The sequence below is a fragment of the Ambystoma mexicanum genome, chromosome 8, assembly GCF_040938575.1.
Source record: "Ambystoma mexicanum isolate Mex_15411 chromosome 8, UKY_AmexF1_1, whole genome shotgun sequence".
Classification (NCBI taxonomy): domain Eukaryota; kingdom Metazoa; phylum Chordata; class Amphibia; order Caudata; family Ambystomatidae; genus Ambystoma; species Ambystoma mexicanum.
The window spans coordinates 668,855,063-668,880,404 of record NC_090929.1 but is presented as its reverse complement, the minus strand read 5'-3'; the positions used below and the strand labels follow the sequence as shown (position 1 = coordinate 668,880,404).

Below are 25,342 nucleotides of genomic sequence, written 5' to 3'. Positions count from 1 at the left end.
GCTTCAATAAAGTAAGGACTGTGACACAGAAGTTTGATAAATGGGTAATGGCTGGGTTCCTGGGTGGACACAGCTGGTAATGGCCCATCAGCCTGATCTTGACAAGCTCGAGCACATCAAGGGCCTCCACAATGGCACTGGGAAGCTACCCGAGATGTCCTACCTGAATGCATTCATTAACACTATTAGCACCCCAGCACATCATCAAGGGTGCTAGTAGTTTGTGCAATAGGAAAGCAAAGTGATTCCCTTTGATGGCATGAGCCTCTTCTCACTTTCAATGCCAGCTTATCAGAGGAGGAGGAAGAGGTGGCAAGGTGGCTTCCAGAAGGAGTAATAGGTAAGTAGGGGTGTCAAAGGGGTTGGGTGAGTGAGAGGTGATTGGACCGGGAAAGGTGGAATGATGTGGGAAGTCATTGTGAGGACCAGTGCATGGGAGAGCTGTGTGAGCTGATTAGCTGACTCCCCTGTGCCTAATGTTTTCTTTTTCTCACACATCAGGTCCATCTCTATACACCACAAATTCTCTTCACTTTTGCCCGTTTCCTTTGCTAGAAGGTTTGTGATGATGAGTAAATGTGCCTCTAGCAATGTGTTTTAGGAATAACGTTACCTTAAAGTTTAAAGGTTCATCAAACCTTTCATGTCAGTTTACTGAAGCCTGTGATTAAGGGTAGTAGATTGTGTCCTTCTGCCCAGCCCATTATCTCTGAAACTGATTTAGAAGAGTATGAAGTTAAAGCTATATTGAATTCTAGGAAGTCTAGAGGTAAATTGCAATACTTGATTGATTGGGGTGGTTACAGCCCTCAGGAAAGATCCTGGGAGTTAGCTGAGAATGTTCATGATCCCAGTCTTGTGGCCAGATTTCATAGATAAGATCCTGCTAAACCAGGCCATGGGGTCAGGGCTTGAAGTGGGGGTACTGTCAGGTCTGTATCCAGAGGTATTTTAGGTTTTCTGGGTGTTACACAAACTCACACACACTCTTGGGTTTAATTGATAGTTACATCACTGTTTCATTAATTCACTGAGTCTTTGTTGTGATCTCAGTTGGTTTGGCCTTAACCATTCTGTTTGTAGAAGGAGTATTCCCCAATCCAACATGGCAGTTATGAACCGGGAATTTGATTGGGAAAGAAGAGGAGTGAAGCTGATTGCAGGTTGTGGCCTCTTGGGAATTGAAATGGCATTCTAAACTGCCTTTCGTTGTCGTTCCTGAACTGGAAGGTTCTGTGTACTTGAAGCTCCAGTTTTTGAGGCCTACCTGAAACAGAGGACCAGTATTATCCTACGTGGGACAAGACATCCAGAGACTTGTTGTGAGCGCAGCGCTCTTGTATCAAATAAGGAACGTTCTGAGAAGAAATATGTTAATAGTTTTTAAATAAGTTAAGTCTATTAACAAGGGAATAGTATAGAAAATAGTTGCTTACCAGGTAATGTGTAAAACAGATTGAATACTGTGTTGCATTATAAGAGCTCAAACACGCATGAGTAAATTTCCTTCTTTGATGCCAACTGTTGCGCGCATCTATTTAAAGAAAATCATCTTTACTGACACTGAGAAGTGTGACTGGAATTCAGCACGCATGTGTTTTTTCAGAAACGTGTCTTTCCCTGACACAGTGACGCTTTATTGGTAGTAGGGTTTCCTAGTGCGCTAGCGCGTGGGAGACAGTGTTTGAAAATAAAAGTCTTTCAATGTATGCGCTCACGCCATAAGTTATTTCAAGGCTGTGCGCACTTACTAAATGAAGGATTCGTTAGTTAAGGAATCCTTTAGGGGAAGCGCAATCAGCTCCACGCCTGAGAGTGATCAGCATCACCATTAGGACTGTCAGAAATCCAGTGGCTACTTGACCACGTAGTCTAGCCGAAGATTTCTTCCTAACAATACCACCAAATGAATGTACTAAACCACAGTCAGCGGGAGGTATTCCTCGAAAGAAGGAACCCAACGAACACACCAGGTTACCTAGGATCAAAGAAGGGACCAACTTAGTTCAATTCGTTAGAAAACAAGAGGAAGAAGAACAATCTATCCTTGATCAGGACTAACCTCTGTGTGGTGATCTGCTGAAGATGTCTGTAGAGAGCGAGGGATAATGGAACTGCCTCTTCTGTTAGATTCCTTTCTCTATGGTAATTAGACAACTGTAATAAATATATTCAGGTGTTTAGTGACTGGAACAGTGGTCAGGGTAGTTAGAATGATTTAACAGTGGAAGAGGTGATTCTTACTGTGAGCTCAAATATAAGGAGAAGGATTCTGAGCAGCTGTTTGTAGACGGAACCTGTTTCAACGGAGCAACCAACAGGACCTATTCCTGACAAAATGAGTATGCCCAAACGGGAAAGTCTCGAGTCTTAACGTTGAACCCGATGGAACGAGGACGATTAGATTCCAACCGCTCGCACACATAGGCAGTCTCCAGTCCGTGCGATGCGGGCAGAAACGCAGAAACAAACGTTGGGGAAGTTGCTCCGTAACAATTTGTTGTGAGGCGTCCAACAGGAAAACAGGGTAGCCAAGAAACAGAACAGGAAATGAAGGTCGAGGGCAAGGCAGAGGCAATCCAGTAAACGGTCCGGCTCAGGCGATGTCTTTAACAGGTAGTAACTTAGGCAACGTAGCAGGCAAGGAACAGTCAAGGGAATCCGTTAAGCAGATCTGGGTCTGGCACAATTCAAGACAGTACGTAGCCAAGGCGACGTAGCAGCCAAGGAGCAGACAAGGGTAATCCAGGCAAAACAGGCGCAAAGGTAAAAAACAACAGGATCCAAGAACAAGGCAAAATGCAGGATACGAAAACGCACTTCCGCAAATTCAGAAGCACTGTTGCCAGGGACTGCGATGCTTAAATGTCATGGGTTCATCACGTGATAGAACCTGCGTCGGGAAGCGTGCATGGAGAGCGAATCAGATCACGGCTGCCACAACTTTCATGGTAACCTCCAGTTGCGGCTGTAACGTCCAGGACACACAGCTCTCTGGGTGCCGTAGTTAGGAGAGTGTAAAGGGAAATAATGACGTATGTTTTTGTGAATGGGTGGAACCCTCAGATGTGAATGATGTGAATGAGGCTTGTCAGTGTTTCTTGCTGCAAAGCGTAGTGACCCCATTTTAGCAGTAGCACATAGGGGCGGCTTGGAGACAGGCTTGGAGACATAGGGGCGGCTTGGACACAGGGGTGAACGGAATCCTAACAAGGACAAAATCAAGCCTCTGCATGCGGGTTAGACTGAAATTAGTGTTTAGGTTGCGCGAAGGTCGGAACGGACCTCCCCTTCCTCTGAACACACATGCAGGGAGTTTAAAGTAAATTAAACTAAATTAGAAGGCATAAGTTAAGTGTTTTAGAAGAGTTGCAGTTTATTCCAGCTAGGGATTAGTTTATAGTTTTTTTTTTTTTTTCTGACAAGATGAAAATGCAATCAAACCATTCCTTTGAGGAGGAACTTTAGGAAAGACGTTTCAAAGACAATTTGCTCTTTTGAGAAAAGGAAATCTTTGGCACGTTGCAAGTAGAAGGCAAGCAAGAGTAATCTTTTTCTTTTTCTGAGGAGTAAATACTTTCTGAGAAAAAGACATTTAAGGACATTAGGAAGTCATAAGGGTTTCAGAGAAAAAATGATCATTCCCATGAGAAGAAACTTTTGGAAAGAACATGGTTGGGTTTGATTTTTCACCTCCCAGCTCTTTGAGGATGTAGAACAGGTACATACAGTTAACCTACATACAGTTAACCAGAGGGGAAATGTGAAAGGGTTGGTTCAATAGAATAGAATTAACCGTGTCTCTTGTTTTCTTTCCTCTACAGGTTTTCCTACTAAGTGTTCCATTTTTTTATTTTATCCACTTCCCCTTTCCATTTGAAGTGTAGGGACTTCTGCTGTTTTCGTTTCCGTAATCGACCACACATTTTGGGGGGTCTGTCGGTTTCAGCAACTTCCGTGGAGCAGAGCATCAGGACTGGACACCAACTTCCAGTAGTGCAACCATACCTAACGCCGGCCTGCCATTGCGATTCCTGATGCAGCTGCCACTGCGCATAGGCCATGAAACGTGATGTCTGATAATAGTTTACTCAGTAGCTCCATCTCACTTAACAAGAGAGAGAGATACCCTCTTGCTGCTGTAAACTCTCAAACAGCTGTTTGAAATGTATAACCAAGGTCTGTACAATATACGTGCCTGCGCACCCTGCAGAATTAGAGGCTGAAGACTGTTTCAGTGCCTTCTCAATCTTCTTGTCCATGGGGGTTGCCTTTTCTGATGGGACTGATGTGTGGGGGGACAAATTGCAGGCTAAGGAGTCCACCTTTGGTACCGGGGCAACTCTGGCTCAAAGCCTGTCAGTGGATAATGTCTAATCACAAAGCGTGGCAACACTGGATGTTCTTCTATTCCTTGAGGAGGAGGGTGCAAATAGCTTTATGGACTGGAAGGTCCTCTGGGTCTGGCACAACGTAATAGCCAAACATGTCATACTCCTCTTGTTCCATGTTGGCAGCAAATGGAGCACCTCCCTGAAATTTCAAAGGGCTACTGCAAGGTCCTCAATCTGCAGATATCTTGCACATTTGGGGGGCTTTCTGCCTCCCCTTCTAGAAGGGAACGCACCTCTGCGACTGGAGCTGCCAGCTCATGCTCCCTGAATGCTGCTGCAATTAGTTGATGGAATCGGACCACCTTCTTTGTAATTACTGGAATCTGGGATGGAGGAGGAGGTGCAGGGGGAGGCTGGACATGGGGGTTCTAAGTGCTTACATTTCTCTGTGCACTTGTGTGGCTCTATTACCAAGGCTGTATGCAGCTTTGCACAGGTTTTCATTTTCAACATATTCTTTTTTTTGGTTTATGATTGTTGCCTTGCAACCAGGCCCCTTTGCGGGCACTTTCCACTGGTGCCTCCCCATGTTCCCCCGGGGGAGACACATCATGTCACACCTGATCCCGCTAAGCAGCGATCTACAGTGCTTCTCTCGGGTGCCGCTGTGTACTAAAACCATGCACGGGTCCTGCTGCAAGAGTGCTGCCCCTTATGGAGCGCGCTAGTGCAGGCAGGTACCACGGCTCCATGGGGAACGGGGGAACACAGTGTTTACCTAAGCAGGGAGCCCAGCAATACCCACTGGAAATGAACACAACATAAGTTAAGAAAACAACAACAAAAACACAAATAGCACTTATCTTATATTTTGTCTGTCAAAGGGAAAGGGCACGTTGTCGTCTTTCACAGAGACAGAGGGCAAAAACAAGATGAGGCTGGAGGTGGAAGGGACCTTGTAGGATGGCTAGAGGAAAGCATCAAACCTACATAAACATGGAGGAAAGACTAACCCAGTCCACAGGATCCCCAATGCTGATGTGGGAAAGGGTGGCTTGGAAGGTATGTCAGGAGAGGCAGTGCTTCAATAAAGTAAGGACTGTGACACAGAAGTTTGATAAATGGGTAATGGCTGGGTTCCTGGGTGGACACAGCTGGTAATGGCCCGTCAGCCTGATCTTGACAAGCTCGAGCACATCAAGGGCCTCCACAATGGCACTGGGAAGCTACCCGAGATGTCCTACCTGAATGCATTCATTAACACTATTAGCACCCCAGCACATCATCAAGGGTGCTAGTAGTTTGTGCAATAGGAAAGCAAAGTGATTCCCTTTGATGGCATGAGCCTCTTCTCACTTTCAATGCCAGCTTATCAGAGGAGGAGGAAGAGGTGGCAAGGTGGCTTCCAGAAGGAGTAATAGGTAAGTAGGGGTGTCAAAGGGGTTGGGTGAGTGAGAGGTGATTGGACCGGGAAAGGTGGAATGATGTGGGAAGTCATTGTGAGGACCAGTGCATGGGAGAGCTGTGTGAGCTGATTAGCTGACTCCCCTGTGCCTAATGTTTTCTTTTTCTCACACATCAGGTCCATCTCTATACACCACAAATTCTCTTCACTTTTGCCCGTTTCCTTTGCTAGAAGGTTTGTGATGATGAGTAAATGTGCCTCTAGCAATGTGTTTTAGGAATAGAAAGGCAGAGAAATGTGTTTTAGTATTTGATGTACATGGGTTCCTTTAGCTTTGCCCTGGGATTGTCCTAGGGCCTGGCCAACCCCTTTTCAGTCAATTGGGTCTCATTTGAAGAGCCTAGTTGTAACCTGTACAGGTTGTAAGTAAGTGTAAGAGGACTGTGCTTTGTGGGAGGAGGCAGATTACTGATGGGCATCTCGAGGGCAGCACAAAGGAAAACAAAGGCTCATTAACTAAATGATAGATGGGTGGTTTATTTTCTTCATATTCTATGTGTTGAGAGGTTCAGCATGAGTGTGACGTTGGGCGTCTTACCTGATTCCTGGGTTTCCAAAGTGCTGAAATGGAAGACATTGTACAGAGAGAAAGCATTGGGAAAATTGATCTTAGGTAGGGAATTACTGATATCAGCCCTGGTATTGAAGTCCTTGTGCAATCAGAGCATTCTTTGATGATTACAGAAGGAAGACAGAGAAGAACTCTGGAAAGCTCTGTAAGATGGGCTTCGATTGGCCTATGTAAACAGTAGATGACTGCAAAGGTCAGCTAAACGTAATGAGAGATAAACACCTTTATTGCAAGGATGGCAGCACTTTTTCAAACTGATACTTTTTACACACTTCCAGGTCCATAGCTTCTACATGTGGGCTTGTAGAGTGGCCAAGCCAAAATTCTTTGGTCATGAGAGTGTTCTAGTTTCTTCTCATCTATAAGTGAAAAGATACTAAAGTTGTGTTTATTCACCCAGCTTCCATTGCTTTCCATTATGGTACATGTTACTTGTAAAGGAAACCTGCAATTTACACAAGTGATACAGAAAACTGTACAGTCCTCACCAAGTGATCTGGCTGCCAGTCTCCTGTAACTCGCATCAGCCTTACATGGTGGTGGCCTGATATCGGTGCTAGATGTAATTGGTAAATGGTGTCCAATAAAATTGGCAAGTTGCAATGAGGGACACGCATCACTCCCACTGGAGCCCACCAACAAGTCCTTGTCAAAGATTGGACACATGGGTTGTCTTTTCTCCTTTTTCAACCTTGGAGAAGGATAACCCTTCCACATACTCCTAAACCCCTTCTCAACTAGATAGAGGGCCTGAGAAGGTTTCCAACTAGAGTGGGTATCTGCTGGGGAAAAAAACAATGGAAGAAAAAACATAAACATACAATGAATCCAGCTAAGGCTCTGCACAGATCAGGGCCAAATAGGTGAGGTGTCCGACAGCAACTATGAGGTACATAAGTCACAACATGCCTTAATCTGATATTAGTTTTTGGCGTGCTAGAGGGGCCTGCCGAAACAAGGCAGAACGATATGCGTAATATCGTTATGTTAACCATTCCAGCAACCCGTACGTCCACTTCTTTGCTGAACTAGGCAGTCATAAGGACCATTAGTATAAAGATTAAATAGCAGTGGTGTTATTACACTCCCTTACCTGACAATTATCAACTACAGCAAAGTCATTTGTAACCTTTCCATCTTTACCAAATCTAACTAGAACTCTGTGTGTACTGCCAATGTCAATTTGTTATTCATGTTTTATCTAAAATTTCTCACAACTTCTGGCGATTAACATAATCAAAAACTGTGGTCATATACATGAAAGATACAAAGATAATATTTTGTTTGGAATAAAGTGTTTCTAGTAGGGCTTGTTTGGCACTTTTAGACACTTTTAGACACTTTATCCCATCAAAATGTACATGTCTACTTGAGAGTCTTCTTGGGTCTAAGACACAGAACAGGTGGAAGTAAATTTCACAACATTCGTGCCATATGATCAAAAAGTATGTTTACCAGCCCGCTCGAGGCAATCTCTGGGTTGGTTCAGTTGGCAGGTATTATTCGAGGGTAAATCTCTATAAACAGGCATCCAATCAATTCTCTCCTTGAGATAGACTCGGGCTAATCAATACATACATCTGTGGGTGATACTAAGCAACCGGAACATAACCCTTGATTCAACTGGACCCCAATGAAGTTCACAGCACGCGCCTTGAACATGTTTCTTGCTTGGATGTTTATAGATGACATGCACAGCCCCAGTCTGGGCTGTCTGAAGCTTTGCAAGATTATCTGCATTCGTGCCCACTAACTGACTGCTACAGTAATCGATCTTCAAGCAAATGACAGTTCTGGCGCTTCCCCTTGGGAGCCGGGATGTTAGCTTCCCTGGCACATCGGACTGAATTTGGTCATTAAACTATTAAGAAGTCAAAGTCCCAGCTCAATCAGTAAAACATAAAAAACATTAAGCAAGAACCTTATCCCTAGAGTCCATCATTACATTTTTGAGATACCACAAGTATTGTCTTCCTCTTGATCAGAGATTTTCTGGTAACTCTAGACTGAACGTAAAATACACTGGCTAAAATTTCTAAATAATCCACATCTTGTCGACTCGGCAGTTATTCCCTTAGAAGATTAATACATTCTGATATTGACGTTCACCCTGGGGGAAGGGGCTGTAATATTTCACCAATAGAGTAGAGTGGCAGTTAGATTTATTAAAAAGTAAACATTGACACTATACCAAACTCAAATTCCATTCAACATGCCAGGAAAACTCATTGATAAGCAAAACGGTGAAGCTGTCCGATTACGGGCCCTCCTATTTATATTTCCCATATGAGGGTGTGTATGATAACCTTCCATGTGGGGAGGCTCAAGCATCCTTGTTTCTCTCTAAAAATATGACAGAATACAATTGTAAAAAACGGATCGTAGTAGGATCTCTTCATTATTGACATACACCTGCAAGTTCATGATAAGCAAGTAACTAAATATGACTTTCCCAACTTTGTCTGATGCACCATTTGCAATTTGTGGGGCGATATTGTCAGAGCAACTAGTAACATTATAAGGGAGCTATCCAGGGAGCAATGGTTAAATATTGTGAAACAGGAAGCAGATCCAGATCATCATGTGATTCAAGTGGCCAGTAACAATTCTGAATGGGCATAATTTGTTCTGTTTGTAAAGACCCTAGTTGAACAACTCTCTTTATTAAACCATCCGAGTAAAAGAAGTGCAATGGTAATAAAACAAAGCTGCACCCTGAGTGGTGTCTTGCGAGATTCAAGACTAGTTAATAATATCTAATGACTCTCTTTCTGAAGGTGGCAACTATAGGATCGCCCTCCGATTTGTTGATTGCTTTTCCAACCCACTTTTCTCTCCTGGCCATAATAACATCTTGGGACTTGACTGGAGCAACCCTGATCACGGTATTACACTATTGCATGACCTTATTATTGAATTGCTGTTCTCTGTTGTATAGTCCGTCAGATGGTGGGGTCTTACAGTAAAACTACAACATAGGGCTTGGCCTCTTGAGAAAGGTCCAAAGATGTCCGTCAAGCAACTTGACTTACGCACTAAGGTTTCATTCAAAAGCTTAAACACTTAGTGCAGGGGCATTATGTTGAAAAATGTGCACCCTAGTTTTTTTCACTAGAGCATGGATGCTGGGTAGGAATTATGATATTTTATGTTGATTTGATTTCTTATAACTCACATGATAATGTGATGTTTGGCTAGCAGCAAGCAATCCCTCCATTACCTTAGGGTACCTTTGAGGGCAGTGGTATGAGTAAACAGTTATTTCCTCTTCAAAATAAACCCCTCTAACTTGTCCAGGGCTTTTTCAATACCACTAATTCATTAATTCAGCATCATTACTAATGACATTGATAGCTCTTGCCTTTCAACATGGCTACATCTGCTGGTTCTGCCTCTTTCATGGTCTGGGATAAGGTTGCGTGAATTGGTGTATTCTTACACAGTGGGGGAGCGAGGAGTTAATACATCTGGAGCATAGTCCACAGTTTCTTTAGGTAGCCTTTCATATTAGCCCTGATTTTACTTTTCGTATAGTTGCCATTTTTCTCACGAACCCACTCCCTCTTCTCCTCCCACCTTATTTGCCGGTTTCCCTAGTTTGTTTGAACGAACAGGTATTTTTCAGTTTTGAGCATCAGGATCATAGGGCATTTTGGCCCATGGAATGTTGGAGGAATTTATGCCAGGTTGAACAGATTGGATATTAGCGTGCCCACTTGGTATAGGACCATGATCCAGAGCAGTTATTAGTCTAGTGTCTGACTTAGTGGCGGGCATCGAGTGTCGATTTCCCCTACAATTTGCATCAAAATAAGATCCACTGAACAAATTGCCAATTACTTTTTACAATGTCGGCCAGGAATCCTAAATAGGATATCGGATATCAAATAGTCTCAACTGGTGGGCTTTTGACAATTCTTTGCAATGTCCATATAACATTATTTCATGCTGCTGCTTTGTCAGAGGATGTGCAAGTAACTTAGGGTGCTACTATACTCCATCTCCCACTCCTCCATACATTTGACAGAGTCCATAGGCACCTGGTTGTGCCATGGGCCTCGAACTCCACCTATAATTGTCTTTGAGGTTCCAGCGGCAGGGGCAGCCAGTCTTGATCCTAATGTGGTGTCACTTACTATAGCGTGGAACACACCAATGTCTCTGAAAATGCTGAAAATATTGATTTTTAAAATGTAAATAACAGAGGTCTGTGAGGTTCTAAATGAAGGCTTGATGTTTTGGTTTGTGTCAAGGAGGTGCTGATCAAGTGCTTCCACATCATTTGAATTCTGGTACTGGTAGGCAGGGCTTTATAATGGGGAAAAGTAAAAGCATACAGGAATGCAAAATTACGTGCACTAAAGAAGATATCACTTAAGAGCTCTGTTTCTGATATTTTTTTTAAATAAGCATCCAGCTGAGACAATTATGTGAGGTGAGAAAAGTGTGCAGGGTTTGGTATGCATTACCAGCTTAAAAGGGATGTATAGCAGGCTGATATAAAGGCCACCATTGCACCTTTTTTTATTCCCATAGAGTAACTTGTGCCTGGATCTCATGTGTAGAGACCGTGAGAGTGCAGACGAGCGCGGTATGAAGTTTGGCTTCCATTGGAAGAAATAGACATACGTTTCCTTACAGTGATTCCCAGGACCAAACTTTTCATAAGAAAGAAAAAAGGAATCTTGGAGACTAAGAGGGGGAAAACTGATTCTCAAGCTTTTGGGTATTGTGACGAATCATTGGATGTCATCCCTTCTCCCATAGTGGCGAACCCTTCTCATGTGGCCAGTGTGGTGAGGCCACAGTCTAATATTCCCACTGGGGGCGATGCACTGTCGGAGGATCCCATGGAAGGGGAAATCCATCATGTTATGTGGGATGACATCACAGGGAGAACGTGATATGCAGAGGTCCCTTTAGGGACTCCCATGTCCTCATACCCAGTCCCTACCTCCATTAAGTGGTATTGCAGCATAGACAAACTAAATCCTGAATCATAAACTGAGACGTGGGACAGTAGGAAGTTCCCAAGTGAAGATCAGACCTCGGCTACTGGGACAAAGACCCAAGTGCACAGTCTAGTCGATTTGGACAATTAAGACTGCAGAGAAGTATAAAGATGGATGAAGGATGTGAAAAGGAGAGAAGTCCTGCTCGGTAGAACCTGCTGAACGGTTGCTGTGCCATCAGCAAGCAGGAGGAAGAGTGTGATGCAGAACGAAGAACCCAGAAGTATAAGGCAGACCTGCTGGGAGTACTCGAAAGGTGGTCCTGAGTCCTGTGAGCGAGGATGCTCCCCAGCAGACGAACGGTCTGGCGTAGCCAACACAGACCCAGGGAGGTGCAACAGAGCCCTGCAAGTCCCACAACTGCAGAGCATAGCTGAAAAGGAGCGGAAGCCCTTGCCGACCCAGGAATAAGGTAGAGTGGGCAGAAAGGCTCTGGGCTCCAGAAGTGGTGGTCCTGAATTGGTGGTGGCAGAGGGAGAGGGGCACAAAATACCCCAAAGACAAGGTCTGGGACCCTGATAATGAAACCTGGCCACATTTGGTCATGAACAGTAGTGCTTGACATTTTAGTGTACCAAGTCTACCAAAAAGCAGAATCATAGAAAGCAGGCAGGTCTGGGACTCGCACCGAAAGTGAAATAACTAAACTCAACAGCGTGAAGATTTCAGAGAAAGCAGGTTGTGTGAACATTAATCCCAATGGACAATGTACCTGGCAGGATAATATACCAGGCTTGCCCTGAGCGCAAGCATAAGAAAGGGGAAAGAAAAGAGTACCCTTGAGATTGAAGCTGAGAAGAAGAAACCTCAGAAAGAGAGTTTGGGTCCCATATCCACGTGAAGAGGAAAACCCCTCTTCATGGTCCCAGTACCTGGCAGAATAGTATACCAAGGAGACTGGGAAGGCAAACAAAATAAATGGGAAAGAAACCACAGTACCCTTAAGAAAAAGGTGTCAATATTAAATATCCCCATATCAGCCCTGGAGGAGAAAGGGACGCCAGGGAGATTAGGGGCGGGACTGGAATGAAACATGGGAAAGGGAAGGATACCCCTTGAGTTGTGTGTAGTGGAGACACTTGGCTGTGGAAAAGACCGTGGAGAAGCACAGAAGAAGGGAGACAAATACCTTGGGCTCAACTTTGAAGAGCGTGGAAAGCCAGGAGAAGAGGAACCCTCTCTTGGAGTTGTAAGAAGCTGACAACCTGTCGGACTAAGGTTGTCCATCAGTTTTGGAAGTTGCTTTGTGCATCGTTTTGGGAACTTAACTTTGTGAACTGAAGCAGAACTGTTGAAGCAATTGAGAAGAAGCAGATCCCCTTGCACCTTAGCTTGAGTTATTATTTTGAAGGCTATGAGTAGGGTTTTTGACATGACAGTGGACCTTTTCTGGTTGAAATCATGACTGACCCATTAGAGTAATTTGAGGCAGGGAAACCCCTCTTAGTTTTAGGGACAGAGTGGCATTTTTCCAACTGTTATTCCTTTAATAAAAGTTTGTAGCAAACAACATGCCACCACTTTCTCTGTCTCTTACTTCTACACCCTTACAGTATGGACTTCAGCTAATCCTTATTTTTGGATATAAGAGGGAGGTGAAATGAATATCAAACAAGGAAAGGGATGTCACTTGATACTGAGATTGTCTCCACTGACGTCAAGCCACAGAAGCAAGCTCTCCTGGAGCAGAGGATTTCCTATGCTGGTGGCCTGGTTGTGGCCATCCTGTTTTCTAGCAGTGTCTTTGCTACATGGGGCCACCTAGCCAGCATCACACACCATCAGGCTGACTGTACCCATGCAATAGTGAAGTCCCCTCCCAGACATTGAATGGTGCAAAGTAAATCTTAGTGCCATGGCAGCATATATAAGGAGCATCATGATAGCAGCTCCTTGGATATCTTCCTCTGGAGGACACCAAAGACACCTGCCTACCTACTCCAGCCTGGAGGCCCTGACTTTAGCAAGTCTCCAAACACAGACCTGGCCAACCTGCTGACTTTCATTTACAGATGGGGCAAATAAAGCTGCAATTGTACTCCATGTGTCTATGACGATTTAGAATTTGACAGGTTGGTTTAGTATGTGATTTTTGCACTTGTAAAGTTATCTTTAAAGAAAAGAATTATGTTCCAGCCCGGGAAGACACACATTAACACATATCAGTACCAACTAGAGATGGTTAGATATGTGGTCAAGTTCCTAAATTGGGACAACCAGAACACATCCTGGCCTCACCACCTACTCAAAATTTGAGATCATGTTCAATTATTTATTCACATTGTGCCTTATCCAACACAATTGGCCAGTCTTAGTTTTCAGTGTGTGCTGTTAAAATGAACCTCACTCATGGTTTACCAGACCATAGTGCAGCATTGACAAAACTAAAAATGACTTGTAAATGAAAATGTTTTCTTTGTTGCACTGTATCCACCACTGAAAGAAATGGTTGTTGTTTGCAAATGTGTGGGTTGGCCCTAGGATCCTGGTTACAGTTGCTGATAGTTGAAAGGAGTTTCAGTAAATTAATAATGAGGCTGTTGGCTACAGTTACATTTTCAATTAAGAGAAACATGACTGAAAAGATAACTCAGCAGCAATAAACAGTTTGCTGTGGAAAATCTGATTTAGACAATGCACATACAAAGATATAATTAAAGCATGCATGTTTTGCATTATTGTCTACTTTGCTGTGTCTACATATAACCTGTAAGTTATTTAACTCAATTCAATAAAATTCGCTTTTTTTTAATATCACAATGATTTTATAATTTTGGAGAGGGATTGTGGTGCAGGGCTTACGATATGGGGCACATTCCAGAGTCTCACCCTTGTGTGGAAACTGCACTGGAAGGAGGGTACACAACAAGCAAGGGAATGGGGAAAGATGTCTATTTAAGCTGTAAGCTGCGTTCTTGTGGGCCGTATTGGACAGTAGCTGCCCGCAACCCAGGTTATTAGCAACCGGCTAGAACCGGGTATGGCCCGAAGAATGGGGCACTATGATTATTAGCACCATGTGGCAAATTAACAGGGAGCTACGGGCAAGGTAAAAGAGAGGAAACGTAGGACATGGCAAGCTTGTCACCGGTGCATTCAGATCCATGTCAGTATGATGGTGTGAACAGCGGCGGTGTGGAAAGCCATCACCCAAAGGCCTCTCCTCAGCAAGGTCGCTCTCCGCCTGGGCACCATTTAGGGAATAGGTAAGGAGGTGCTGGGGAAGAGAGCGGTCAGAGGGGGAGTGGTGGCAGAATCCTAGCAGACCAACACATGGGGTACTGAAGGATGAGGCACCAGCAAGCAGCTTGAAAAGGGGCCTTGTATCTATTCATGCTTAGCAGAGTGGCTGGTGCATATTCCTTAGGTGCATTTAACTATTGAGTCTCCCATCAATTCTGGTGATTTCCCATCAATGCCCGGACCCCACCAATACATTTGTGAGGATGGCACCCATGAGAGCCTAATAAACCTAGAATGGATGTTCGGATAAGGGCACATGTACATGTTGGAAAGCCATGGTTTTAGGGATGACCCTTGGAATACTCAGTGGGAGTTTAGCATTCTTTCAAATTTTGCGGGAAACCGAGCCAATTAATCGTTTGGGAAGTGCAGTGAGAGAAAGGTCGGAGATTGTTATTTTCTGAATAACAACCACTTCCTCTGATGCGTAATTTTGCCACCATACTATTAGCAGTCTACACTGTATTATAGCCACCCACATGGTTGGAGGTATAAGTGATTCATGATTCATATTTCAGTGTCATATTTACATGCAGCATTAGCTGTCACTTGACCATATACAAGTGCTTTATAAAAGCAAACTCATACCTTGATGACAGTTCTATGATGTTTGGAGGTGGCCCTAGAATCAGAGCTTTCCGGCACTTGGTGACCATCTGATACAGCCGGTGAAACCTGGCAGCACCTTTCAACAACCTTAGAAGTGACAGCTGCTTCATGAGCTGTTCGGAGAGAGGCAGAGAGAGAGAATTAATAAAGAGAGAGAGATAGAGAGAGAGAGAATAAAAGAGTGAGAGTGGGTGACAGAGAGCAGGGGAAGGGAGTAGGCTAAACACCACCAGTAAGAGGGAAATGAGTATAAAAAAGTAAATACAGAGCGCCGGGGGGGGGGGCTGTGTGTGTGTGTGTGTGTGTATATATATATATATATACATATATACACACAGGGGAGAACACAACACAACAACAACAACGATATTACTAGGCCCACTGACATTGAGAAAACGACGAACTTCAGGACATATACAATTAGTAACCAATTATTGTCCCAATGATACAATGTTCTGCAATCAAACACAAACCCTGCTTAAACAGTTGTTCATTGCAAAAAAACATGGAGTCATACATAGGGTCATATGAATATACACATCAGCAAATCAAAACACAACCAATACCTTCAGCCATTTCAATGTTGCTATGTGTATGTCCAGGTGCTGACACCATCCAAAATGTGTCCACTTCTCCTCATGTATTAGTGAACGTATACTACAATACAATACACATATCCCATCAGTGTATTCAACTATCTATGTAATGTTTGGATAATACATTTGTGTTGAGAGTGTAATTCATCCTCTCCATTAGTCACACTATCCTTTACTAAATCTGGCAAGGGGCTACCTGTCTACCATCAAGACATTATCCCCATTATTATCTAAAGTACATAATATGTTGTACCACTTTACACCTATTGGTCACAGCGAGACAGTGTGTGTGTGTGTGTGTGTGTGTGTATGTATATATAATATATATATATATATATATATATATATATATATATATATATATATACACAGGGGAGAACACAACACAGCAACAACAACGATCTTACTAGGCCCAGTGACATTGAGAACGCGCAAGTGCATGGGGAAGGGAAAAAGGGAAAAAGTGCATAGAAGGGGGAGAGTGGAAAGTGCGGAGCAGAGGAGAGCAGATAAATAATAATAAATACAAATAAATAGAAATGGAGGCAATAAACAGTGTAGTGCAGCCAGCAAGTGGCAAGTGCTGTGTTTAAGGCAGCAGACTGGGAAAGTCTGATAAGTGCAGAAAAAGAAAAAATGGGGGTGGCTGTATGGGTACAGATACAGTCCCTAGTGCAAGGAGTGGCCAGGAGGCAGTGCAGGTGGGTGGCAGGGTGAGCAGGTACCTGGGCCCAGGGGACAGAGGGTGGCCAGGTGCACAGTGCCAAGAGAGAGCAGATCAGCAGGGGAGAGGGGGAGCGAAGGCAGAAGCAAAGAGGAAGGTCTTGAGGTTCTTCCGGAACCAGAGATGGTTCTCCTCAAGTTTTAGATTGGGAGGGAAGCTGTTCCAGAGGGAGGCCCCAGCCAAAGATAGAGATCTACCCCCAGCTCGTTTCTTTGAAAAACGATTGACCCAGAGGAAGTTAGAGGTAGAGGAGCGAAGAGCTAGAGAGGGGAGGTATTTGCAGAGGGATAGCTGAAGGTATTTTGGACCCAGGCCCCAGAAAACCTTGTGGACAATGCAGAGGGTTTTGAATGTAATCCTAGCATCTAGTGGGAGCCAATGGAGAGATTTCAGGGCTGGAGAGATACGATCCCAGTGCTTGAGGCCTTGGACAAGTCTCACAGTCCTGTTCTGGATAAGTTGCAGAGGGCGGAGAGTAGAGGCAGGTAGGTTTAGAAAGAGGCTGTTACAATAGTCCAACCTAGAGAGAACCAGAGCTTGGGAGACAGTGAGTTTCTGAGGGAAGGAGAGGAAAGGCAGTGTACCTCTGAGGAGGGGCAGTAGGAAGTTTGACTTTTTAGAGACCTCAGCGATATGGCCGGAGAAGGAAAGTGTGGAGTCAAAGATGACCCCGGGGTTCTTAGCCTCGCAGGTAGGGGTAGGAGGAGGGCCAAGGGAGGCCGGCCAGAGGGTGAGGGAGAAGGATGGAGATGGTGTTGCGATGAGGAGGATCTCAGTCTTGCCGGCATTCAAAGATCATTGGCGGCACACCAATCTTGAATGGCAGTTAGGCAGTCAGAGATGAGAGAGGGAGAGGAGGTGGCCGAGGGCAGCCGGAAAATGAGTTGAGTGTCATCAGCGTAGCACTGGACATTTGAGCAGAAAGTGGCAATGCAGTGGGCGAGAGTTGCCAGGTATTGGTTGAAGAGCCAGGGTGAGAGGTTAGACCCCTGGGGAACCCCACAGGTAGAGAGGAAGATAGATGATAGGAGGACCTCAGTTGGACCTGGGAGGGTCGATCAGAGAGGAAAGAGGTCAGCCAGGCCAGAGCCTGATCAGGGATGTCCAGGTTATCATGGAGAAGGTTGAGCAGGATGGTGTGGTTGACCGTGTCGTGGAGAGTAAAGAGTGAAAAAGAGGGATGAGTAAAGGAGGGAAAAGAAAGGAACATGAAGAAGAGTGAGAAAGGTCTAAGGAGTGAGTATCAGAGAAAGAATAAAATAAGCAAAGAGATGATACAGAGAAAAAAAGAGTGTCACAAAGTGAAAGGAAAAGGGAGTCTACGAGCAAGAGGAAGGAATAGAAAAAGGGTGATTTAAAGAGTAGGCATAGGGAGGAAGAGACATAAAAAACAGAAAACTAATAAATAACTCTCCTTTTCCCTGCTTTAAAATGTTTTATTCAAGAAAGGAAGCAAATAACAACAGCAGTAAAACAACACAGTCATAATCATAACATGAACAGACACGGAATCAATTGTCTAGACCAAAGTTAAAGGTTATGCTATCTCTTAAAAACTGTTCTACTTAGTGTGGGATATACATAAAAGGGTGATGCAAGGGACATACAGAGCAGAAACACAAATGAGTAACATTGTGAAACAGCAGGGACACATGCACTAACAAGACTACGAGCACATATGGGGGTAATCGCAAAATGCAGACTAAGGCAACACTGTCAGGATCAAGAAAGTTGGAAGGAAATTGGGTCTCAAGGTCACATGGAGGATTTGGCAGAGATGAAATCATCTGCAGATAAGGCAGTGTGTAATATAGTATATTCCACTTTAAGATGCCCGCTGGCGGGGGGCGTGGCCAGCAGCCATCCGATGAGGACGTGAGCCCGCGCTGCTCCCGCGCCACTGGCCTCATCCTGTTAAAATCCTGTTAAAATATATATCCGAGCGGAACCCTGAAATACTCCAGTGGTGTGTGAGACTCTCCTGCACCGAATCGCGGTGCTCCGACGCAAATCCGTAAAAGGAATCGCCGCCCAGATCGAGTGGAAGTTGCAGGAACCGCGACAAGTGCTGAGCCCAAGATGGCCGCCATAACTGCGAGTGCACGCTAACTGTCGGCCGGCGACTGGCGTGCGCTCCACCGGGTCCTGCAGTCAACACCCTGACCGCGGTGGCGGGGCGGTACAGTGGTCCCAGGCCCAGCCCACCTGGCGAGAACCCAACCAAACCGGGGGCCTGAAGAGGGCCCGGAGCGGGAAGATCGGCGTGTCAGTGGTGGCGCGGAAGAAGACGCACGGCACACTGGCTGGTGATCCGACTAGCGCGCCCCCTACAACCGGAGACAGGGACCCGCTGCCCGAGGCCTGAAACATCCGGCGATGTGGTAAGGAGAGGGGAAGGTGGGATAGAGAGTGCTAGCGAACCGCCTTCCCTCCCCCCACGGGCAAAGGGCATCCAGACGGAGCCGCGATCCCCACCGGCGCCTGCTGTGGCCGCTACCAGGGGATAGAACCACAGAACTACTGCAAGTGTGGCTAATAAACATTGTTTGGTTAAGGGAACTGTTAAGCCAGCACAAGCATAAATATCCGCCGGTCGCAGCGGGCCCAGCACCACCATCAGTGCCTACCCCCAGCACCTGCTGGACCCCCCACCCTCGGGTCCAGACTCCAGCACACTGCAACAATACCACGCCAAACTGAGAATGGGTAAGGAGAAGCCCAGGAAAACATCCACACAGAGCAGGATCGAGCAGTATGCAGCGACGCCAGTACCCCGCTCACCAGAGAGGCCACCACCGGTCGATCCGGACCATATGGATAATATTTCCCTAAGAGATATCATGAGCGCCATCACCAACTACAGGACCTCGATGGAAAAAAAGATGGACAGCAGCGGTGCAGACGTGTCCCTGCTACGCCATGAACTGCAAAAGCTGACCTCCCGCACGGGAGAGGCAGAGGCACGAATCTTTGAAACCGAGGACGGCCTGCAAGGCGTAAATAGGCAAGTGGCGAGTATGCTAACACGGATAAGACCCTGGAGGCAAGAGTGGACGATAGCGAGGGTAGATCCCGGCGCAATAATATCCGCATAATCGTCCTGCCGGAAAAAGCCAAAGGGGAATGCATGGAACTCTTCCTTGAGTCTGGTTAACGAATATTTATGACGGAGAGGCATTCTCTAAATTCTTCTCTATCGAGCGGGCCCACCGCATCCCAGCTGGCAAAATGATACCAGGAGCTCCACCGAGCACAGTAATTGCCAGGTTTCTGAAGTATAGGGAGAGAGATACACGGTACTCCAACAGGCAAGATCGAAGGGCACAGTCACGTTCAACGGATCCAAAATACCCTTCTTCCCCGATTTCACCAGGGAAGTACAGAAAGCACGACAGTCATTTGACCCGCTTAAGAAACGTCTACAATCAGTGGGTGTCAAATATGGACTGCTCTTCCCTGCCCAGCTCAAGATATTCCATGGGGGCACGACCGTACACTTCACCGACCCCAGAGAGGCGTGGAACTGGGCCGAACGGCACATAGAAGGAGACTGGAACACGGAGGGGAGAAGGAGAGATAGACGCAATAGTTCTCGCCCGGAGCGTCCGCCGGAGCAGGGCCAACAGCAGCGCCCACCACCAGTAAACCCGCTGCGGGAAGAAATATGAACTGGGAGCAGCTTTGGGCAGAAAGCCAAAGCTACTGAGCCTAGGAGCACCACAAAATCTCTCACCCCCACGCCGATCTACGCACGGAATACAACCAGGCCAGTGGCCGAACAGCCACCCGCCCCACGAGCGAAGACTAAAACCAAAGAAGTCAGCGACAGCACCAGGGACTGGTATAGTGTAATCTAAGAAGCTCATAGGCCACTGAGAGTGGCTTAGTTAAGGTTTACTTGTTCTGTTTAAATTTCGGGCGACAGATACTCCAGGTTGGGTGGGAGTATAGGGAGGGGGGTTAGGTAACACTACCGGGGCAGTAGATGTCTTCAGGGGAACAAGAGATGGAGTTGGGGGGAGGGGGAGTTTTTACCCTTGTTCTGGGTTTCGTCTTTACTTTTGCTCATGTATGGTCCGACAACACTACATATTCACTCCTACGAACCTGCATCACACGGCGAAACAATAGTTCGTGCATCTTCCCGGAATCCTACATATACTGCTCAACAGCAGCCCACCCCCCAACCAGATGACGAATGCTAGATCTGATACGAAATCATTACGTCTCCTGACTTGGAATGTCAATGGGCTGGGTAGTGGGATAAAACGCAGACTGGTCACCCAAGCATTGAACAGGCAAGCGCCGGATGTGGCGTTGCTTAGAGAAACACACCTAGCTGGCACCACATGCAACCTATTTAAACGTGGTAACTATTGCACAGCACTGCACTCGGGTTTTACCTCGGGCTCCAGAGGGGTCCTCATACTGATCCATAAGAAACTGCCGCTGACACTGTCCAGTGTGTCACAGGACACAGGAGGCAGATTCGTACACATGACAGGAACCCTATGGAACCAAACCATAACAATACTAGCTGTGTATGCACCACCCGCGCTGTTGCCAAATCTCATAGAAGAAATAACCCCCCTAATAGTACAAGATCCCTCAGACACACTAATCCTTGGCGGCGACTTTAACGATGTTATGAACCTGGGTAAGGATCGTACACACCTAAGGGGCAGGAATCCCGACACACACACTAAGCTAGCCACCTTCACATCAGCATTGGGACTGAGAGATGTATGGCGGGACCTTCACCCCGAGGGGCGAGAATACTCTTTCCATTCGGGCGCCCATGCTTCCCTCTCTAGACTGGACTATTTTTTCGTTCCCGCCACAGAGGTGCATAGAGTACTTAGTGCCACACTACTTCCACGTGGCATCTCTGACCATACCATACCTACTAATAGATATATCAACGTCAAGGCCAATCCCTCCCCCCTCATGGCGCCTTAACAACTATTACCTAGGCTTCCCGGAGCTTGTAGAGCGTATTCAAGAAACCACAACCAATTACTTTGAACTAAACGCGGGGTCAATTGATGACCCAGGACTGCTGTGGGAAGCGTACAAGCCGGTTTTGCGGGGAGAGATTATCTCCTGGATTACGGCGCGCAAAAAGGCTCAAATGCAAAAAGTAAAAGAGGCTGAAGAACAGGTGGAACGTGAAGAGCGCGCACATCTGGTGCGAGACCTGCCTGAAACGAACCGAGCACTGGTCCTTGCCCAAAAAAAAATGCACAATGTAGCCCTAGACAACGCTAAACAGGCGCACACCACGATGCGCGCCTGACTATATGAGACTGGAGATAAGGCGGGTAAATTGTTAGCCTGGCTAGAGCACAGGGATGAAGGGCACAAACAGGTCAGGATGATCAAACCCGACAATTCGGAACCACTGTGGACAGATCAGGCTATCGCAGAAGGCTTTGCAGCCTACTATGCAACGCTCTATGGGTCACCGGAAGCCCCCACTAACCTCTCCGTGTTGAACGGGATCACCCTTCCCAGCCTAACGGACACACAGAGAGATCTACTGGAGGCAACCATTACTGAAGAGGAACTAGGGTTGGCCATGTTACAACTACATCCCGGGAAAACACCGGGGCCGAACAGCTTCCCGGTGGAGACATGGAAAAGGATAGAACCAAGTGCGATACTCCCACATCTCATGCAAATGTACACACACTCGAGGGAGCAAGGACAGCTTCCCCCAGACCTAAGGAGAGCAACTATAATAGTGATCCCCAAACCAGATCAGCCTCCAGAGAAATGCAGTTCGTACAGGCCGATCTCGCTAATCAACACTGAGACCGAAATCCTGGCGAAAGCACTAGCAAATCGACTGCAGAAAGTTATCCTGTCACTTATACACCCAGACCAGTGCGGCTTTATGCCCCGGAGGTCTACATGTATGAACATACACAGACTGCACGCTGCACTCGAAAAATCCTCCCTATTGCGGGGTCCCTTGGCGCTCTTAGCAATAGACTTTGAGAAAGCCTTCGATTCGGTGCACTGGCCAGCACTGTGGGAAATAATGCGTCGAATGGGTTTTGGTGACCAATTCCTGTGATGGATGCAGCTGCTATACAAATCCCCAGAGGCCGTGACCAGAGTAAATGGATGGCTCTCGCAGCCGTTTAAACTGGGCAAGGGGACACGACAGGGATGCCCCTTGTCTGCAATGCTTTTTGCGCTTGCCATAGAGCCGTTGGCGATTCTGTTAAGAGAATCACAAATGTGGAAGGGCTTCCGGTGGACAGAAGATTGGGAGGATAAGGTCTCACTGTATGCGGACGACCTGCTCCTGTATCTATCAGACCCTATAACCTCTTGTCCTGCAGTGATACGCTTACTGAAGGAATATGAATCCTTTAGTGGTTTGAAGGTAAACTGGTCGAAATCCACACTGTTCCCACTGAGAGAGATGGGTAGCGTAGAGATACAGAACTGCCCCTTTCGTATAGAAGTTGACCAGTTTCGCTACCTGGGGGTCCAGATAACGACGAATCTAAACAAGTATGTAGAAAAAAACCTCCACCCAATCATAAACCGCTTTGCAGAGGACGTCAAACACTGGAATGCTTTGCCACTAACCCTACTGGGAAGAGCAGCACTATTTAAGATGATGGCACTACCTAGATTCCTGTACATACTCCAAAACGCCCCGTTACACATCCCCAGACGGGAGTGTCACAGAATCGACAGAATCCTCTGGAAACTCCTGTGGAACAATGGTCACCCGAGAATAGCGCTTCACATCCTGCAGCGCTCCATTTGGGAGGGAGGCATAGGATTGCCGCGTATACAGACGTACTATTGGGCGAGTCAGATGGCAGTGATAAATGACCTATTACACGGCAACCCCTCGCTACCTCATATTAGATCTGATACCCTGGATGGAGCAAGCATAACCCCACTAGAGTCCCTATACCAGAAAACTAATAGCAACACCACCAAAACAATGGCTGCTCACCGGGCATTAATCTGCGCAGAGGCGCATAGACACATAAACTGGGAAGGGAAAACCACGCCGGTACAGCCACTGTGGGTAAATAAACACATCCCTGAGCTGGACAGGCTCCCAAAATGGCAGAACTGGATAACCGCGGGAATAACAAAAGTGGGAGATGTGATTCGGGACGGGGGAATTGTGACATTCGAGAGGTTGGTGGAGGAATTCAACCTCCCTGTCACTGACCGATACCGGCATATGCAATTAAGTCATGCTCTACAACGGTACTTGCCCGACCTGCGGGACATGGCAGACTGCACCCCCATAGAGAGGAACCTGGTACTAGACAGCATAGACGCCAAAATCACCTCAGTGATGTATAATGTTCTCACCTTGTTTGCCACACCGGAGCTATCGAGTCTAAAATCTAAATGGGAAAGGGATGTGGGAGAAATACTGCCTGAAGACTGGATAACAATCCTAATGTACCCGAGGGAAACTGCCATTTCGGCCAGGTTACGCCTTGTCCAGCTCAAAATACTGCACAGAGTCTACTATCCACGGGTTGCATTGTATAGATGGGGTAAAACCACAGACCCGAATTGCCTGCGCTGCCACCAGGAAGAGGGCACCTTTTTCCACATCATATGGGGCTGTCTACACATCACACCATACTGGCAACGCTGCTGTGACACACTTAGTAAGGTACTGGGCCGAACTGTGCCCAGAGATCCGAAATTGATGTTGCTGGGTGTCGAGGAAGAGGGTGAGATGTCTCGCACCGACAAGCTACTGTTTGCAACCACCACAGCACTGATCAAGCGCAACATTGCCAAGCTATGGGGCTCGGATGTAACCCCTGAGCATGCACAATGGATAGCTGATGTAGAAGCATGCATTACGATGGAGCGAAGAGTATATGCGGCCAGAGGATGCCCTGGGAAAGCGGGGAAAATATGGGAAAAGTGGGAGAATGCACAATAAAACTATTGTATGACACAGGGCGGTGGCCTAGTATGTAATGGCAAAGCAAGAGTGTATAAGTAATTGTTAACATATCCTTAAGTTGTTGAAAGACGGACCTTATTTTCTTTTATGATGTTATTGGTGGATGGACCCCCTCAGGGTCACTGTTCCTTTTGTGTATTATGTAAGAAAATCAATAAAATTGTTTGATCAAAAAAAAAAAGATGGCCGCTGGCAGTTACAATGAGAAACAGGACATGTCTACAGAACCGTTCCAGGTAAGGAATAACAGACATTTCAAAAGAAGGAAAAACAATAGAAATGATGCTTAGCAACATCATACAGTAGTTTGGATCAGGTGGCTGTTGTTTCCCTGGGATTAATTATTTGCTTTTCCTGGTGGCTTTGGCTTGAGTGGAGTCTCCTGTGTGGCTCACGTCTAGTCTGTCCTTCTGTGGTTCTATCTCCTTTCCAATTTCCCTATGCTCATAGTTCCTAGAGATTGCCTGGTGCTTGATCAGACTCGGAACCTTTTGCTTTCCTGTGATCTTTCCCCCACAAGCTTTCCTGGCACTTTCCCTAAGTAGCTCCCACTTCCCTGCTCTGTTACTTACCAAGAGCTCTTGAATTCCTTCCGTATCCTCCTCTGCCCAATGTTGGGGCTGCTCGGGGGTGGTCCTTTCAGGAGTGCATTGTTTGTGAACATGTTTCTATTAGAAGGAAATAATTTGACGAGAGAGTCAATTTGCTATGACAGAAGTCTTTCTTTATTTAGGGATGGCGCGAAGATCCAACTTGTCCCGCCATCTCTTGTTTTGTTCCCTTGCCTTCCGGGAGCCCCTCCACCTCTTTGCAACCGGG

General features: G+C 46.1%; 1 protein-coding gene across 1 annotated transcript in view; it reads right to left on the bottom strand.

Annotated features, from left to right (window-relative positions):
- The window catches only part of TP53TG5 (TP53 target 5), a 167,254-nt gene that overhangs the window by 53,882 nt on the left and 88,030 nt on the right, over window positions 1-25,342 (bottom strand). The window contains exon 3 of the mRNA XM_069612173.1: window positions 15,214-15,347. Within this exon, the coding sequence (XP_069468274.1) occupies window positions 15,214-15,347 (134 nt within the window). The remainder of the gene's footprint in view (window positions 1-15,213; window positions 15,348-25,342) is intronic.